This window comes from Spermophilus citellus (genome assembly GCF_964194105.1).
Source record: "Spermophilus citellus genome assembly, chromosome: 1".
Classification (NCBI taxonomy): Eukaryota; Metazoa; Chordata; class Mammalia; order Rodentia; family Sciuridae; genus Spermophilus; species Spermophilus citellus.
In genome coordinates, this window is record NC_138182.1 from 177,095,321 (window position 1) to 177,116,144 (window position 20,824).

At 32.9% G+C, this 20,824-nt stretch overlaps 1 protein-coding gene across 1 annotated transcript in view; it reads left to right on the top strand.

Annotated features, from left to right (window-relative positions):
- Positions 1 to 20,824, top strand: part of PRRC1 (proline rich coiled-coil 1) — a 34,027-nt gene that overhangs the window by 5,019 nt on the left and 8,184 nt on the right. Inside the window, exons 3-7 of the mRNA XM_081283771.1 lie at positions 755 to 1,129; positions 2,126 to 2,286; positions 6,092 to 6,194; positions 11,580 to 11,743; positions 17,527 to 17,630. Coding sequence (XP_081139897.1) covers positions 755 to 1,129; positions 2,126 to 2,286; positions 6,092 to 6,194; positions 11,580 to 11,743; positions 17,527 to 17,630 — 907 coding nt within the window. The remainder of the gene's footprint in view (positions 1 to 754; positions 1,130 to 2,125; positions 2,287 to 6,091; positions 6,195 to 11,579; positions 11,744 to 17,526; positions 17,631 to 20,824) is intronic.

Here is a 20,824-nt window from a genome sequence, read left to right on the forward strand (position 1 = left end):
GTGTGGTTTTTTTGTTTTTTTTTGTTTGTTTGTTTGTTTTTTTTTTTTTTTTTTTTTGGTGCTGAGGATTAAACTCAGGGCCTTGTGCATGTGAGGCACTCTACCAACTGAATTATATCTCTAGCCCTTACCTAGTGTGTTTTGAGTAAAATGAAGATACTGTTATCTTTTCTGAATCAATTAAAAGAAGAATATATTAAACTTTTCTGTAATATTTGTCAGGATGAAAGAAAATAGCCTTTTTTAAATTTAAAGAACGGAAAAAAATAGTCTTACTTTATTGCTATTTTAGAAAATACCAATATTTTATATTAGGTTGACTTTTGTTCTTTTATATTCATATTGACTACAAGTCATCTTTTTTACTATGATAGAAATGTCCTAAAAAGCATGTATTTTCTTTGTCTGGTGTTCAATGACTTTGTGGTGATTTTTTGAGTTTTCTGTGTGTAGGTTTTTATCTACAAACCAGGGGTGAAAAATAATTTTATTTTATTCAAAATATAACAAAAAGAACAGATCTACTTGTTAACAATGCCATAATGCATAATGCCATAATGCTGCTTTTAGTTAGGGGAGTTGACAGTCATTTGCGCTCGATCATGTTTGTTATATATCTTAAATTACACATTTTAATTCTTGGGATATGGTCTGTTAAATTAAAAAATTTTGCAAGACACTAATGAGAGTTTGATGACTAAATAAAAAGTATTTTCAGTTTTATGATTTTTATCCTCTCCACTTTTTTTTCCAGCTGCATCCAGTTCTTTTTCTTCTCCTAATGTGTCTGTGGTGGACTCCTTGCCACCACAAGTCTATCCTACTCCTCCACCAGCCCATCCTCCAGTGCAGCCTGCAGCACCACTACCTTTTGTGCCTCCTGTACCACCACTAGGTACTTCTGGGCCACCTGCTGTTTCTCCATCAATTCCTGCTGCCTTCACCAGTCCTCCTTTATCCCACTTTCCACCTTCAACTTCTGCCCCGAGTGCTCTCTTACCTGCACCCACTTCCGGTCCTCCTATATCAGGATTTTCTGTTGGTACAACTTATGATATTACAAGGGGACATGCAGGAAGAGCTCCCCAGACACCTCTGATGCCCTCATTTTCTGCACCTCCAGTAACAGGTAGTTTTCTCTTATTAATGCTTTGAAATATATGGCTATAGTAAATGTTTTATTCTTTTTAAATTTCCAGCCTTATTGAAATACAGTTCATATAAACACTAATTTTTGTTTATTACAAAATTTTGTATACATTGCCATTATTCATTTCATAATCTTTTATCACCAGAAAAAGAAACTTCATATCTGTTACCAGTGATTTTTTTTTTTTTTCATGGGTTTGTGTATTCTGGGCATTTCATATAAATGGAATTGTGTATTAACTGATCTTTCTGACTAGCATCGGTTTAGCTGAAAAGATTCGTGCATTTTGTAGCATGTGTCTGTACTTCATTCCTCTCATGGCTGAATAATAGATCTAGTGTATTTTGGTATTCAGTTCATCAGTTGATGTTAGGTTGCTTCCATGTTTTGGCTATTTAGATAATGCTGCTATGAAGTTTTTGTTCAAGTTTTTGTGGGGACATGATCCTTGTCATATTCTGCCTGTTGTTTCTCATTTTAGGGAAAATAAACAACATTGCTGTGATTTTTTTGTTGTCCAACTTTGCTTATCTGCCTTTAAAAACAAAAGTTATTACAGAGTACAGGTATTATACCCTTGTCTGTTTATGTGAATTTTATTTTTGTGTTAAATTGAAGTATATGTACTGATTGTTATGTTTTTTTAATGATGGGCTTGTTGCCCAATTATTTTTATGGATTAAGGAGATTAGAACTACAGCTGTCTGTATCCAAGTGCTAAATGGGACAATCATACAAAACTTTTTTATATATATATGTATGCACATGTGTGTGTATTTGTCCTTTTTTAGGACACTCGGTGTAAGCCTCTGTAAAGGGAAAGAAATTTTTTGCAATTGTATAACTTAATCTTGAAATGCTTAATTGTATGGTTACATTATTAAAATTGTTTTAAGCTACTTATTTGCTTTGTCTTGTTACAGGAACAAAGTTTGTGGAATAAATTAACATATTAAAATTTTTTCCATTGAATAGGTATTTTGCCAACTCCTATTTCTCAGCAAGCTAGTCTGACATCTCTGGCACCGGGAACTGGAACCACATCAGCCATCACTTTCCCAGAGGAACAAGAAGATCCTAGAATTAATAGAGGTCAGGATGAAGCATCTGCTGGTGGAATATGGGGTTTTATTAAGGTAAGAAATATTTACTTTAAAATTATATTTAATTTTCTAATTATAAAACTGATAGGTGTTCATTAGAGAAATTTTTAAAGTACAGAATTCATAAGGAAAGAATAAAAGTCCTTTTTCTTATGAGCTTTCTGTGGTTGCTATAATCTGTTGTTTGTGCATATTTATGGATATTTGTCTATTCTGTTAATTAAAATCAAATAGATAGTGATGTGGGTATTATTTTGTGTTTTTTTGTTTGTCTTTACCTAGTAGTTATCATGAACATTTTCCCATCCATAAAATATTCTTCAGAAGTGCATTTTTAATGGCTACTTTATATGCATTATATTGCATTTACTTCCCATTTGTTATTTTACAGATCTAATACTGACATTCTCTAATTGTAATTTTTGAAAATTAGTGAGTTAATTTTAATTCAGAAATAAATTATACAGATTTATCATATACAGTATGATGTTTTAAAATATGTAGGCATTGTAGAATAACAGAATTGAGTCAGTTAACATATGTATTACTTCACATATAATTTTATCATGAGAAAACTTGAAATCTATTCTCAGTGATTTTTCAAGAATCAACCCATTGCTGTTAAGTATAAGTCACCATGTTGTATAGTTTCTCCTAATTGTGATTCTTATCAATAAAACTATGATGAGCATTATTCTTATCGATAAAACTATGATGAGCATTCTTGTATGTAAATCTTTATGGTCATCTCTGTTTCAATTTCTGGTCAATGTTCAAGTAGACATTTTAAAAATCATGTATTATGCCAACATACATTGTTCAGCATTTTTCATTTGGCAGCACTAGTTGTTAATTTGAAATAGAGTATTTTATGATTTAATAGGCAAAAAATTCCAAAACCTCATTTTAATTTGTATTTCTTTGCTAGGTAGTGAATTTGAACATATTTTCTTGAGATTTTTTTTGCCACTTTTTTTTGGCGAATTCTTTGTTCATTTTTTTATTTTTAATTTGTGATAACTTTCTTTTCTCTTGATGAATTTGTAAGAATTCCTAAGGTTTGTTGGTGTTGTTGTTTTGGTTTTGGTACTGGGGATCCAACCCAGGACTTCATACATGCCAGGCAAGCACTCTACCACTGAGCCACTTCCCTAGCCCATATCATATGTTGCAGTTTTCTTTATTTTAATTTTATTATCCTTTTTGACACAAAGTTCTTAAAATTTTAGGAGTCATTTCTGTAAATCTCTTTTCAATTTTACGTTTTTATGCTACAAAGAAAAAAGACCTTTTCTTAGCCATAATATTTGATGAATGTTTTTCTTTGATATCTTCTAAGGTTTTTATCATTTCATTTTTTACATCTATTTAATATAGCCAAAAGACTTTACTATATGAGGTAGAGCTCAAACAATTATTTTTCAGCTACTTAATGGACTGTTTTTGAACCTCATGTCCCCAATGACTTGATATGTCACCTTTATTTTAGTTACTAAATTGTATGTTAATGTCAGCTTCTAAACTCTATTCTACTCCCTCTGCCTTTCTTTTCAGTATTAGCATACTGTTTATTTTATTTTGTACATGAATATTAATAGTAGCCATCTTAAACATCTACTGCATTTATCTGTTGTATATTGTTTTAACAAAATACCTAATGTTGTGTACTTTACAAGGAAAATAGGTTTAGGTAGCTTGCAGTTTTGAAAGCTGAAAGTCCGAGATCCAGTGGTTCTGTTTGGTCTCTGGTGAAGGCCTTCCTGGCTGCATCATAACATGGCAGAGAAGTACACGTAGAAGGGGCTGAGCCTGTGGGATAGCCTTGCTTTATAACGACTTGTTCTTACAAGAACTAACTCACTTCATGAAACCAGTATTAATCTCTTCTGAGGGCAGTGCTGCTCTGACCTAATCACCCTGTACTAGGCCTCACTTTTAGAAGTTTTACAACCTCAGCTCCACTGCATTGGGAACCAAGTTTCTAGCACATGAGCCTTTAGAAGACAAAACACATCCAAATCATAGCATCTACCAACTGCTGAATGGATTGAAAAATTATATATCCATACAATGGAATACTCCTCAGCAATTGGATTCTTCCAATAACAGATGAATTTCAAAAGCATTATATTAAGTGAAAATTAAGCCATATTTTATTTCATATATGACACCCTAAATAAGGCAAAAAACAGAAAGAAATTAATACAGTGTTTGACAAAGGATAGGGTAGGGACAGGGGTCCCAAGAAGATGTTATATGAGAAAAGATCTAGCACAGTGATAAATAACATCATGGGTTAATTTAACTCTAGGCTCATTTATTATACTAGTATATATTGAAAGCCTGCTGTGTGCTGAGATGGGCATGGGGGGCATTCAGTGATGCATACGATAGAGAGGGCAGTTAAAGTCTCTCCATTCAAAAATATGTCAGTATTCAGTTGCATAAGCTCGCTGATTTGTCTTCAAATGTTGTGTCTTATCTGTGCTTATTGAAACAAAACATTAATTGTTGGTCTTTCCCACTTATTTTTATCAATGAATTTTGGAATCATTCTGCCAAATTACTCCCAATATTCTGAAGGTTTTTTTTTTTTTTTACATATGTTAAATATTTTTTACATTGGTAAGTGATTCAGTGAAATTTTACATTCATGTTTTATGACTGGCGTTGTTCAGAGCTTCCTTTTTTAAAAAATATTTTGTAATTTAAAAGTTTTCTTTGTGGGCTGGGGCTGTAGCTCAGTGGCAGAGCACTTGACTAGTATATGTATGAGGCACTGGGTTCAATCCTCAGCACCACATAAAAAATAAACAAAAGGCATTCTGTTCATCTACAACTACAAAAGAATTTTTTTAAACTTTTCTTTGCATAGAGACTATAACTATTTTATCCCTTGCCAAGAACGTCTCTCTTTCCACTCGTCATCCCCAGCTTAGCTCTCCAGGGCTTGGAATAGTAATAGCTCATGGTTCCTAGCATGCAGTTGGTAGGTAGTCTTAAATTTCAGTCTCAGGAACTCATCTTGTTCTGAGTTGCCTTAGTTTAATGGTAAGTTAGGAGAGGGGGCATCTGACTTATTACTCAGATGCCATCTAAGCGAGGCACTGCTTCCTCAGGTGCTTTCACTGTTGGAGAAGCAGAAGGAAAGAATGGGCCCTGAGATGTGGTTCCTCAGCCTAACAGTGTGGTTCTAAGACTCCAGAGGAAGAGGTCTGGCTGAGAAGAGAATGGGAATGAACAAAATGAGAAACTGGAAGTAGGAAGAAAGGAAACTTTAGAAGAATATAGCTAAATGTTATATGTTAAAGTAATAGGGAACCATTCAGGGGGATGCAAATGAAAAGTTTTTTTTTTTTTTTTTTTTTTTTTTACTATTTTTGTGTGTATTAGGGAACAGAGTATGGATATGTATGGATATGTATAGACATCAGATTCCAGTCTGTATTTGAGAACCTGAGGGATGTTTCATCTAATATTTTAGGTAAATAAGTAGAGATGAAGTATAAAAATATATTTATAAATAAAATGTACATAGAATATCATACATTCCAGGCCAGGGCTATTCAAAATGTGGTCTGAAGATTGCTGCTAGTTTACACCTAGCTATGGATCTGTGATGCCAATGGAAAGAGAACTTGAGAGGACCATTTAGAAATATTAATAATAACAATTTACATTGCTCCAACCTCATTTTTTAATATATAAATATTTTTAAAAAGTTCTGGTCTGGGATGCATTGTAAACTTAAAAATTTTCCTCACAGTCAAAAAAGTTCATGATATTCTTTGTTTTGAATGAGTATCTATGAATTTATGTACTTACTTGTTTCATGCAGGGTGTGGCTGGAAATCCTATGGTGAAGTCTGTGCTTGATAAGACAAAACATTCAGTAGAAAGCATGATTACAACGCTGGACCCTGGCATGGCTCCATATATTAGTATGTATATAAGTTAAACGTATCTGCCATGTTTTAAAGTGTGCATAAATGTCAGCCACTAATTGTAATTCTCAGTTCATTTCCATTGGTCATGTAATCAGTGGACATTCCTCTTATATTCTTGTATTAAGCTGTCCATCTTAGCTTTGGTGCTATTAATTCACCCTTTACTTAGTTACCATTAAATAAGTTTTGAAAACGCCACAGAATAGACTGTAAAAACAATATGAATTTTTAGTGTCATTACTTATTTTCTTAAAAATATAAATTAGTACTGCTTTGTATTAATTTGTTTTATTTTATTCACTGTTGACATTTGAAGTGATGCTTTTGTTTATACTTGGTTTGGGATTTTTTCCAGTTGTTTTAGATAATGTATGTATGCTTAAGTCAAGAATAATATTTTTAAGGATGCTAATCTAGTTATTAATAATAAATGTTTACTAGGTTTGTTGGGAGAACTATTTTAAATGCCTTTAAGCTCCTATCACCAAGAATCCTTCAGACAGTTGGCATAGAGATACTCTCTATTATTTAGCTTTTGTATACATATTCAGTATGTAAAGTAATATCTCTTATCTAGGTCAGTAACCATTATTAGTAGTCCTATAGAAGATCTTTTGCAAACAAGAGCTTTATTACAGGTACTCAAACAGAAATTTGTTTGTTTATATTTTTTATTATTTTTAATAGTTATATGTGACAGTAGAATCTATTTTTGATATAATTATACAATCACAGAATATATCTTATTCTAATTAGGGCTCCAATCTTGTTGATGTACATCATGGTAAGATTCACTATGCTGTATTCATATAGGTACATAGGAAAATTATTTTTAGTGTTAGTATAAAATCAAGAGCATTCACTGGTCTTAACTCTGTTGTTAGTTCACTGTCTAGTACATGTCAGTGGACAAGACCTAGCAATGATTAAGTACCATTTATTGAATACTTATTCTGCCAGGTACTAATTCTCATAAGAGTTCTGGAAGGTAGGTATTTTTCTCAAATTTTAGGTCAGGAAATTGAATTCAAAGATGTGTTAGTAATTATTTTGGGTCACATACCCATAGCTTGGTGAAGCTAGATTGAATCCAAGTTTAATTTTTTACATTTTAGCCACTTTGCTTCCCTTGAAGTAGAAAATTCAATCAAAAATTAGACCCAAAAAAATGAGAAATTGTACTCCATCTGATTCAAATGTATGATATGTCAAGATCATTGTACTGTCATGTGTAACTAATTAAAACAAATTAAAAAAATAAAAGAATGGCATATATAAGAAAAAAAATAAATAAAAAATAAAATAGTGCTGAGATATATCAAGTGAAAATACAAAGGCATCTCACAAGAACTCCTAGAAGCCAAGAAACCATGACAACATAACTGATTTTGTATGTCCCTTTCTAAAATAAGCTGACTCATTGTGGAATGAAAAAAGTAGTCTTGTGATAATTCTCTGAATTAAATTATATCAAAGAAAAAGTGCCTATAAAACTTAAAAAAAATTAGACCAGTTCAGTTGTTCTTTATGTTTCTAACAGTCCAAGAATTGAGAAGTTTGACTCTCTATATATTTGGTTTTGTATATTCGTAATAACCAGTTTGACATACTTAATGCATTATATGTATTCTTTTCTTCAGAAGTATGTATTTTGAATGAAGGAAAGAAATGTATATTTTTGGAGCTTTTGCTATTTTAATGGATGTAGTCCATGTTAGACTGTGAAAGCAATTATTTAATCCTTACGCAGGTGGTGGCAGGTAGTTTTCTACAAAGAAACAAGCTCAGTGACTTTCCCAAAGTAACAAAGCTGATAAATGATAAAGCCAGGACTCCAACCCAAGATAATTTCTCAAACCAGTAGTCTGCACAACACCAAGAAAAAGGCATAAAATCAAAGGCAGGGGTGGTGAAGAAAGATATAGAAATGAAATTTCTGTTATTATGACAACATATAATTAGTTACCTTTAATATGTGATACAACAGTGTGTAAAAGCTGACACTTTACTGACAGCAAAAGCAATACCATTCTGATCTAACAAAACTCAATAAAACTTATTGCATTTTTACACAAATATGTTAGAAATCACTTGATATAAAATTTCAAATATATCAAAGAAATCATAAGAACTACTGTGAGAAACAGATTTTAATTGCCTCCAAATTGGATCTTTCTAAATTCCTTTAACTAGTTCTTTCTTTATTATCATTAAAGACAGGGCCACTCATCACAAACTGAAAAGCCTTTGAGCTGCAGCTGAATGGATCAGTATTTAGTGATAGTCAAGATATGTCAATTATATTGATCTACTGTGTGCATGTGCGAACATGTAATAATGAATTTCACTATTATGTATAATTATACTCATCAATTTAAAAAAATGACATGTCCCACGTGGAAGAAAAAGTGAGAAAGGAGTGTTTATTCTTCTCTTTGCTATGTGACCCTTTGCTTGTAGGTTCTGATAACTGCTGAAATTCCCAGTTGAGAAGTGATATGTGGAATATTACATAATCAAGGAGAAGGAGTCTTTGATAAAAAAAAACTTCAATTGTTCCACAGATATTTAGTTGGCAAAAATAGCCTTGCTTTAGAGGCAGATGTTTTACTTACAAACATCTTTTATGAGATATCTCTTTTACCAAGGATAGCCATTAATGGCTATTAAATATCAGAATATACTGTGCTTAGAACCAGGCCTTTGAATTTACCATGCTGGTTGATCATCACTAATCTTGAAATCTGAAGTCAAAATGCTCAATCTGACAGTTTTTGCGTACTGTTGTGATGGCACATGTGGAAGATTCCACACCTGACCTGTGATAGGTCACAGTCAAAATGCAGACTCACTAAAAATAGTATACCTTCCAGCTATGTGTATAGGTGTATATGGAACAGACATGAATTTAACATTTAGACATGGATCTGTCTTCAGAATATCTCATTAGGTATATATAGGTAAATACTACAAAATCTGAAAAATTTGGAAATCCAAAACACTTCTAATCTCCAACATTTTGGATAAGGGATAATAGTCAACTTGTATCACAAAATATTAGATTAAGATTTTTTAAAATAATGAAACATACTTGGTCAAATAGTTATATTTAGAAACAAAGCACAGGGTTTTAAAAATTAATTAATTTATTCTAATTAGGTATATATGACAGCAGAATGCATTTTGATTCATTGTACACAATTGCAGCACAACTTTTCATTTCTCTGGTTGTACATGATATAGTATCACACCACATGTGCAGTTGTACATGTACCTAGTGTGATAGTATCCAGCTCATTTTACCATCATCCCTGCCCTCATATCCTCTTCCCTCCACTTTGCCCAATTACAGTTCCTCCATTTTTCACATATCCTACCCACCCCCCTTATGGATCAGCATCCACTTATTAGAACATTTTTGGGATTGGCTTACTTCACTTAGCGTATTCTCCAACTCCATCCATTTACCAGCAAATGCCATAATTTTATTCTCTTTTAATGCTGAGTAGTATTCATTGTGTATATATAGCACAGTTTCTTTATTCATTCATCTATTGAAGGGCATCTAGGTTGGTTCCATAGTTTAGCTATTGTGAATTGAGCTGCTGTAAACATTGACGTGGCTGCATTACTATAGTATTCTGATTTTAAGTCCTTTGGGTATAGACTGAGGAGTGGGATAGCTGGGTCAAATGGTGATTATATTCCAGGTTTTCCAAGGAATTTCCATAGTGCTTTACAGATTGATTGCAGCAATTTGTGGTCCCACCAGCAATGTAAGAGTATGCCTTTCCCCACAAATCCTCTCCAACACTTATTGTTGTTTGTATTCTTGACAACTGCCATTCTGAATGAAATGAAATCTTAAGAGTAATTTTGATTTGCATTTCTCTAATCTAATTGCTAGAGATGTTGAACCTTTTTTCATATATTTGTTGATCGATTGTGTATCTTCTTCTGAGAAGTGTTTGTTCAGATCCTTAGCCCATTTATTGATGGGGTTGTTTGTTTAGTTGGTATTAAGTTTTTTGAGTTCTTCATATATCCTGGAGATTAGTACTCTGACAAAAACACAGGTTTTTAGCATAATTGAAAGTTAAAGTATTTGAACTGATGAATAAAATGTGGTATACTCACCTTTTTAAAATTTCAGATTTCATAAATTATTTCGGTTTTCAGATATGCTTAAATATTTGTATTAGGACAGTAGTGCATGTGTAATTTACAAATAAATGTGTGATAAATGCTTTTTTAAAAAATGATGAAGATGTAGAATAAAAAATTTGATGATCCCCATACTGAAACTATTTCTTTGATAAAAAGCATATGTTATGAGAGTTCTTGTTTTTAGTTCATAGTTTTTATGAAACTCTTTGATGCACCACTTGCCATTAGTAATAGTTTTTATTTTCATTTTCTGGAATATCACAAATATATAACTTATACTTCACAAATTGGAAGTTTAAGTCTAGGATTGCTGTATAGTTGAAGGACTGCAAACTGCAAGCACATGGTATTAGAAGTTTCATATAATAAGTATCTGTTTTTATTAACTAATAACAGAATAATTATTTGTATTTATAATCTTAAAAATGCAATTAATGTCTCCACCCAAATTTTAATTAGAAGAAGCTTAGCTAAATTAGTGTAGTAGACAAATAAGCTATTTTCATATCTGTTGTGTCATCGAATTCAAATAGATAATCTGTGGAGTACTTTTAGGAACCATTATTAGATGCTGTAATAGTATTCAATGAACAGATTAAATGTGGGAAGAACTTGGCTAAACTCATGATTTGTGAGATTTCTCAGAATCTCTGCTCTGTCAGTGTATGTTGTGAATTTCACAGAAGGGGATGCAGTGTGCAGTATCTCCCACTGTGTTTGACTACAGAATACTGTTTTCAGGCAAACTACTGTTGTATTCAGGAACATTTCATAGACTACCAAAAAATATCCTAGTTATGGCAGATATGATACTCAGAATTATTAGAAGGTATGTACCATTTAAGACTCCTTCATATACTGTATTAAATTCCTATTTTTAAAACTCAGAAAAAATTAGCAGTTTGGGGCTAATCACATGTTGGAATGAGATGCTTTTATACTTGATTAAAGGGTGAAAAATATATCTGGTTATATCAAATGGTGTGGTAAAAAGAGGGTTCAGGTCCTGACATGAGCACTAAACAGCAGTGTTGCCTAAGGCAAGACTTTGTCAGCTTCAGTTTCCTTAGCCATACAAAAATGGTAATGATTTTTATCTTGCCTGGTTTTATGAAGTTGGAGTAATTATGTAAATATTAGCATATGGTATGGTAGTAATTATGAGAATTTCATTATTTTAATTTGGAATTGTATTTTTTTTTTTTTTTGTAGAATCTGGAGGTGAGCTGGATATTGTGGTGACTTCAAATAAAGAAGTAAAAGTGGCTGCTGTCCGAGATGCCTTTCAGGAAGTCTTTGGCTTAGCTGTGGTTATAGGGGAAGCTGGACAGTCTAATATTGCTCCACAACCAGTGGGCTATGCAGCTGGATTAAAAGTGAGTAAAAACACCTTTTTCAGGTTATGGAACCTTTCAATTAATTTTTCATCATTGTGATAATGATGTTGTGGTTTATATGGAGCTAATTGTGTTTTTATAATGATGTTGAATTAATGATTATTTTTAGTTAGAAAATTCTTAGGTATATTGAAGATATAGTGGCGTTTTAATTTAAAGAAATCTAAGATAGGTTGTAATTATTGGTGGAAGGAATGAAATATACTCAGCACAAAGAGAGTCCCAAAAGAAATCTTTAAAACTTAGTAACAACATTCAGATCAGCACCTAGAATTATAATATATATTGAATCTCACAAATTTGTTATTATTAGTATTAATAATCCTGAAAATGTTAAAGTTCCAGGAATTCTGCACTCTCCTCTTTAAGTTCTTTTTTCTTTGGTCTCTATTGTACTGTTACAGATAAATAGTGGCATACAAGCGTCTCTCCCAACTTAAAAAAGAAATAAGCCAAAGGAAGCACCACCGAATTCTTTGACCTCATTTGCCCTATACCCTACTACTTAAATTTGCTTTCTTTGAGAGTTGCCAACACTTTTCTCTAATTCTTCTCTTGCAGTCTCTTAAACCTGCCCCAAGCAGGTGTTTGCCTGCATCACTCCCCTGACAATTCAGGGTTCTCCATGCTATTTGACTTACCAGTGGCTTTCTAGACAGTTGTCTCCATCTCTTTCTTAATTTTTTTTTTTCACTTGTCTTCCTGATACCACACTTTGGCTTCCTGGTTCACTGTTTCCCTGATGTTTCTGTGCCTCTTCTCAGCCTCTTCTTGGTCCTCTTCTCTGTCTACTCCCTTAGTGATCTCCTACCTTTCTTGGTCTTAAGCCTCTTAGGTGTACCAGTAGTTCTGTTTCTGTCTCCACTGAGACCTAAGTCCTAATTTATATAAAACTTGCCCTTTGGATGACTTTCTTGAATATCTTAAATTTAATGCCTACAATTAAACTTTTTCTGTCCTCCAGACTTGCTTTCCCACTCGTCTCTGTCTCAATAGATGGCATTTCTATCCTTCCATTTTCTTAGGCAAGAAACCTTGGAATCATTCTTAGCTTCTCGTACTTCTCATTTATAATTCATTAAGAAATCTTGTTTGTGAGACAGACAGTTCTTAGCTTTTGTTCTGGTTATGCCTTAGGAGGTTGCCTCAGACACTGAATTAGGGCATACTGAACCATTGTTTGCAAGGGAAATACAGGATTACATTTTTGCCAGCCTATATTTTTTGTGCTCTGTTTAAATACATCTTTATATACATGTTTTTGGTGTTTTTTGTTTTGTTTTGCTTCATTATGTTGAAATGTTATAGGCAACAATACTGTAGCTCATGCTTGAATGAGATTTATTTAATACACACATTTTCTCCATGAGGTATAGCACAGCCTCCTTGTGCTAAGGAACACTAGGCAGCATATAGCACTACACTTGGAGGCCATTTGAAACAGAGAATCAACAACAAGCACAAAAATGCCAAACCAAGGCACTGATAGAGAAAAAGACACTTGTTTCCAGTACACAAACTGAAACAAGAAGGCACAGGTAGTATTCCTTGTTCATGTAACTGAAAATGTGCATATTGGGAAATGTGCATATCAGACAATTCAAATTTCTTGTGCTTCTGTGTATGTCTGATTTTGAGATAACAAATACATTCTAGTGATGAGTAAAATTCACCGATACAGGATTCACAAATAATGAAGATAACTGTATTTGCATTTAAGGAGAAATACATTCTGGTATGACATGCCGGCCATAAGGAATGTATAATAGTGTACATTACTGAGACCATCTGAAAGCCACTTTACCTTATTCACTCTCTTCATAACAGAATGAGGTAACTAGCATAGCATATTTCAAGTTTTGATTATAATTAGCTACTAAATATAATTAGCCCACATTGATACTAGGTTATTTTAAATTGTACTGGATAGTGCTTTATGAATTTGAGGTACTTTTTCATGTTTAGTACTTTATTTGAATAGAATATGAAGCCCTTTACATGCCCCCCACCACCCAAAATCACTTTTCTGAATTTGAGGCTGTCAGGTAATGGTTACATTATATATAAATATAGTGCTTTATATACAATACAAATCAGATTACTTTTCATAATTATCTGTTCTTACAGAAGAATGCTGTGGAGAATACATGCACTTTGAAATGTTTCTACTTTCTGGGGGATTTCCCTTGAACTTGGCTTTCACTATACATTTTCAGTTAGAATTTCTATGGTGCTAGAGGTTTACTCTTTATAAAATATAGCAAAGCTAACTGTGGACTGTGGGGTTTGTCTTCAATCTAATTTTGAAAAAAGTATGGTAAGTTAAATTTGTATACACAATAATTGTACATTTGATCAGTTGTGCACAGGTAAATATTAACATTGTAAAAGATTATATTTACTTTAAAGATGCAAGTCACATACCTAATACTGAGTTTGTACTTGCCAAATTTTAAGAGTGCTTTTGCAAATTAGAAAGTATTAATGATCTGAGAAGGAAGACTTTTCCAGATTTACTTTTAGAGAGGATAACCTGGATAAAATAGAAACAGGTTATTGAACAAAGAAAATGGTAAGTACATTTCTTTGAGCTTAGAGACTAAAGCAAGGGCTTTGTGTATTGTGAAGTACTATATAAATATGGAGGACAGTATTGGTATTACATAGGTGTGATGGCAAAAAAAAAATATTCATTTAATTCTCTAGTAGAGGTTGTTTGAATCTGGGAGATTAGAACTTGCCATTGTTGTATTAAGCAGTGAGAATGTATGGCTTTGGGTTTCAAGGCAAAGGTGGTGAAGACTGTAGGGGTTAGAGTAAGAATAGATGCTGAGATTGCAGGCATTCGGAAAGATGATTGGGTACTGAAGTATGAGCTTGTCACTGGGTAAAAGAAAGGGTGCAAATATACATATTTAAGAAGATAAAATGTATTAAAGATGGAGACGGGGACAGTTTACAAAATTTTAGCAGCATAAAAGAATATAAATTTAGAAAAATTGATCATGTAGAAAGCCTGCTTTTTCATTATGATTTTTAATGGGTCTTAAGTATTTTGTTTCATTAGATATTATTACCCACAAGATACTTTAAAGAGACACTGAACTTGAAAGGCTGATAGGGAGTTTTTCCTCAAGAAAAACCTTATTTGAGAGTATTATTGGTAGTTTGGTTTGTTTCATGATTTTATTCATATTTGACAGATTTACTTCTGCTCTAAAGTTTTTGCCTTTAAAATTTAGATATTTTTTTCACAATCTTTTAAATAAATAAAAACTACAGTTGTGGTTGTGGCTCAGTGGTAGAGCACTTGCCTTGTATATGTGAGGCACTGGGCTCAATCCTCAGCACCACATAAAAGTAGATAAATAAAGATATTTTAAAATATATACATATTTTTAAAATATCAAAACTAATATTTTTATTAATTTGTCAGTTTTTTTTGTTGTTGTTGTGTGTGTGTGTGTTAGAAACAGAGGGAGCTAATGAGAAAAAAAAAATTAATGTAGAATCTTAAAATACAAAACTTAGCCAGTTTGTTTTTTCATCCTATCAGATTTTATTTGAAATGAGTGGTTTTTCTGAACTAAACTTAATTTGCCCCTTTAAATATATGAAATAATTTAAGGAAATAAATCAATTCAGCCAAAATTAAAGTTAGGAAGTTTCTGAAACTTCTATGCCAGGTATTAGTTTTATCAAAAAGCAAATCATAGCTATGATCAGTGTTTCATAGCTTATTTTCAACAAATAAAGATATAGATAATACCTAGAAGCCATTTCAAGATGTGTAAAAGTATAGTTACTTATCTGAACCAAGTTGCCTAGTATAAATTCTCAGAGTACAATGTAAGCTCTAGGACCCGTCTGTTTCATAGCTCAGTTTGATGATTATTTCATTGTGAGCTCTAACTTACCTAATTATTGATCCCTCCTACAATATAAAATTTTATTCTTAAAACATTTGTAAAGAATGATTGATGTTAAAGTATCTTGTAATTCCAATGAAAGAGGCCACATTTAATTAATGTAGTAGAGGGAAATAAAAAGGCCAGATATGACTTCATTTTCATTTTCTCTTTTGGACTCCGCAAACAAAAAAAGAATTAAACTTTTCTGCTTAGTTTATCATCTTATAGCTTGCAGGTACCAATTAATTTGGTGAATATTTTGTGAATCATATTAAATATAAATTCTGCACTGTGGGATAGTAAAAAGTGAAGAGACAGTCTCTATTCCCTGGAAGCATGATATCTAGGTTTGATTATGCAAAATCCCACTAATCTATTAGTTTTTTTTTTTTAATTAACATGTACTTGAGTTTCATTTCTTTTCCTTCTTTCTTTTTTTTTTTTGTATGTGTGTGTGTTGCTGTAAATTGAACCCAGGGCATTGTGCATGCAAGGCAAGCACTTTTCTACCAACTGAGCTATGTCCCCTGCCCTTAAGTTTTTTTTATCAATGAAGAATCTAGCCATAACTCCTTCCTGAGATGAGTGAATTAGGGAAATTTATAATATCTACTATAAAGAAATAAGTTCATCTTACCTATTATGTTTTTATCAGAGTCAGCAGTTGCCTCCTTATTTCAGTGTCATTAGATTTAATGGCATTGTATTTATACTATTTATATAATGAACATTTGCCACCTAGGCCTTGGGAAGCCTTTATTTTCTTTTCCTTTAGTTTAGTTTTTCATGTAGCAAATTCTTACTTGAATGCCTGTTAGGTTAGGCTCTGTGCTAGAGCAAGCAAAAGTATCTGGTCTTGATTTTATTGTAGTTTAAATAATTTCATTTTTCCAAGGTAGTGTCTTAAAATGTTGTACCTGTTCTCCTAGAGTGGTCATGTTCTCTTCATTTGTCTTAAAAAAATTTATTTGTCCCTAAAAATGTTCTAGCCTTCTTAATTTTCATTTGAATGAGATTGATCATTTTTTTCTTGTTCTCTTTGTTTAGCTCTTCTTTCCTTAAAATTGGTATATTATCATCACTAATTTTGTTCAGAAATGGGATGATTTTGAACACATTGCCTTATGAACATTTTTATCACTTCATTCATGAACTGATTCAGATAAAAGTAGTAAACATGAACCATTCCTCACTAATCCAACTTTTAAATTCTTATTGTATGATATGTTTAGTGCATGATTTTGAGTTATCTGTGCAGTGTTCCCAACCACTCAGTTTTGCTTCATTAATGGTAATTATTTCATGAATAAGCTTTGGTATAATGTATATATTTTCAAGTTTTTATTGTAAATAACTAGTCATTTTGATGCATGTATATTTAAATGAAATTATTTTAAAAAAAGAGAGAGAGAGAAAGCATTTGCCTACATAAAAAGTCAAGAGAATTGGCTAAGAAACTACTGGGATTGATAAAATTTTATTAAGTTAGATGGTCTCTTGCCAGATAAACACTAAAAAATGCAATTTTCTTATATTAGTGTTCAGTTAGAAAATGTAATTTAAAATAATCAACTTAACAGTGGTATCCAGCATAATAGCACAGAAGGGAATAATTTAGGATGTGCTCCCCAAACTCAATACTAAGGGAATGTGATTGGACTTTTTCAGTTTTCACTCTATATTTATGTATTGTTTGAACATTTATATCACTATAAAACATTTATATCACTATAAATGTTCAAACAATACATAATGTGTGTTTGTTTATAAATGCTTGCAAATATTATGTGTGTAATCATAAATTAGTATATTTTAGAAAAATGGTTTCCAGTCTATGCTGTTGTTTTTTAGGGTGCCCAGGAACGTATAGACAGTTTGCGACGAACTGGAGTGATCCATGAAAAGCAGACTGCTGTGTCTGTAGAACACTTCATTGCAGAATTGCTGCCTGACAAGTAAGAGACTTATTTCTCTTAGAAGCAAAATAAAGTTGGGTCTGAGAGTTCATACGGAATGCCAAGCAAAAAGTATTATCTCCTATTGTAGAATCAGAAGGAAAAGTGTGTTCTGATGCTGGCTCCATCCCTTACCCAGCTGTGTCCTGTGTAGCTTAGCTGAAACTTCTGTCTTTGCTTCTGTTTTTTTTTTTTTTTTTTTTTTTAATTATAAACGGAGATAATAATGCCTGCTTTCTAAGATTGTGCTGATGATTGCTAGATAGTACTAAATATAAGATGATAAGTGTTGATTATAATGACCTTGGGTAGAAAACACAGTCCTTCAACATGATGAATTCAAAATAATGGAAGGCACAAGCAAGACCGCTTGATGGCAGTCACTGAGTTTGAGTTTCTACTGAGTGAAGTCTCTCATGTATTTAGTTTAGAAAACTTCCAGATAGCATAATTGATCATTGTTTTTGAGGGCTCTTTTTTTTCCCCCAATGGAAAAACCTTTGTGGATATGCTGTTACATTTTGTTGTAATAACTACCCTTTGTTAAAAAATGTTTCTTTTTAATTGCATTGTGGTTTTGTTAATTTTTTTTTTTTTTGGTATGTTTGGTATAGAATAACAATGTGCCTAGTACTTTGTGGCTAATATGGAAAAAAGAAATGAAAACTCCTCTGATTTTGAGGGCATATTAGATAGCCAGTTGAGAGAAGAGTTATGTACAGGTGAACTGCTTTATATGATTATATAAAAATTATCTAATTTTTACTAATATAATATTATATGAAGTTTCAGTGGAGGTAACTCAGTATTGAAATAATGTCACATGAAATTCAGGAATGGTTAAGACTAGAACTGGAATTTGAAAAGGAGGTAAAATTTGGATAAGTAGAAAGAAGTAGGTAGGACATTCTGGGTGGAGGAAATGTTTGAAGGTAATTAAAAGGTATTCTAGGGTTAGCAGAGGTTTCTTGAATAGGATATCAAGAAGTGGGGACAGTTTGTGAAGAGCTTTGCATTCTAGGTTGAAAAGTTTGAACTTTGTGAGCACAGTGATGATTATTTTATTTTCCCTCTCTGGTAACCTTTTACTATTTATTTAATGGCTACCTCAGAAATCACAGTGTGCCTTTTTGGTGTATTACATTATAATAAAAGCTATGATAATACTAGAATCACTTTTAAAGCTGTTCATCTCTCTCTCTCTCTCTTTTTTTTTTTTTTTTACTTTTTGCAGTATTCTTGTCAAGTATCTTAATTCTGCATATGTTTTAAACTCCTAAGACATCACTAGTATTGTTCTGTGCAGTCAGTATTCATTTATTATGATTCTGAAGTTCTTCCTACATTTTTGTTTTTCTGTCAGTAATCTTCCCTCTGCCTAAAGAACTTCCTTTGATACTACATTATAATATAGGATTACTCACTGTGAATTCTCTTAGCTTTTACTTACTTGAAATTGCTTTAATTCATCTTAATTTTTGTTGGATGTAGAAATCTAGGTTGGTAATTCTTTCAACACTTTCAATTAAGAAGTCAGCCATGGTGGGCACGGTGGCACATGACTATAATCCCAGCAGCTCAGGAGGCTGAGACAGGAGGATCGGGAATTCAAAGGCAGCCTCAGCCTCAGCAGTGGTGAGGTGTTAAACAACTCAGTGAGACCCTGTCTCTAAATAAAATACAAAATAGGGCTGGGGATGTGGCTCAGTGGTTAAGTACCCCTTAGTTCAATTTCTGATACCAAAAAAATAAAATAAAATAAAGAAGTCAGCCATCATCATATTATTTCATTTGTGTAAAGATAATTTGTTGTTTGTTCTGGCTGCTTTTAGGACATTGTCATTTTGTTTTTGCAGTTTTTCTGTGGTATGCCTAGGTATGTTTTGTTTGCCGGCCTCCTTTTATAATTCTTTTTTTCTGGGGGGGCAGGGAGCTTACTAAGCTTATTGATTCTGTAGATTGATGTCCTTCATCAGTTTGGGATTCTAAGTCACTCTTTAAGACTTGCTGCTTTGTCTAGGACTCAGATTACAACTTGTTCACCTTTTGACAGAGTCACACACTTTCCACATTGTCAGGTTTTTATTCCAAACTCTGCTTTTTCTATTTCCTCATTAATTTCTTCCTTCTCTAGTCCACTGATCCTGCCTTCTGTGTCCAGCCTTTTTGGCAGCTCATATGTTAAATTCTTTTTTTTAAAAAAATGTATTTGCTGAGTATCTACATATATTTATCTCTTTTGACTGTCTTTCTTCTTTGTTCAGTTATTTTGTATCAGTTATTTTTAACTCCTTGTCTCTGAGTCCTAATATTTGGGGCTTTAGTCTCCTTTTCCTTCTAGTCTGTCCCTGAATATGGTGCTCTCCATGAAGGCCTACTAATCTTGAAAAACCAGATGTTGTTTAGAAAACACTCCAGAGTCCTCAAGTGATGTTGAGAAGTACACACCTTTCTCCGATAAGCAGAGCTGTATGAGGAAGCTGGCAGTGTGTGTTTTAGTCACAGTCTCAGCTTTGTTCAGGGTCAGCTTAAGGCTTTAAGCTGGGGAAGGAAGGTTTTTGTCCTCGTGTTTTGTCCTTGTTTCTGCAGCTCTTCAGTTTTTCTCAGTATATGATGTAACTCATGTGGCTTTTCACCGGGAGCACTGATCTGCCATAAATTCCTCCATCACACCTTAATGTGGTATTTCCCCCCTCTAAAATACCTTTTAAGCAAAACAGTAGAATACTACAAAGACCAAGAATGCTAAATACTAAATAATATCAGGAAGTCTGGTGATGGTTGCTAGTAATGGATTAAGGAGGAAAGAGGACAGAGGGTTTGTGATAGTAAAGTACACAGAGTGCTGAGAGAGGGAAGAGAAGACAACAGAGTAAAAGCTAGAATCCCCAACACTTGCTCTTTCATACTGTGGCTACTTTCAGAGTTCCTATAGGAAATAAATGCACAGAAAATGAATTGAAGAAAATGCATGCTTGGAACTGAGTCTAGAAAAGACAAATTCAGGAAAAGCAAGGCAATTAAAGAAGAAATACAAGGTGTATGGCCCCTAAAAAGGAATAGAGCTTGTTTAGGGAGAGAAACTGAAAGTTTCCTTAGAAAGAAGCACTGGGAACAGAAGTGGAGGAGTTGTGGGGAGGGATAATGGTGGTTGCAGTTTCATGTTGACTGATTTGAAGAGAAGGGGAAGCCAC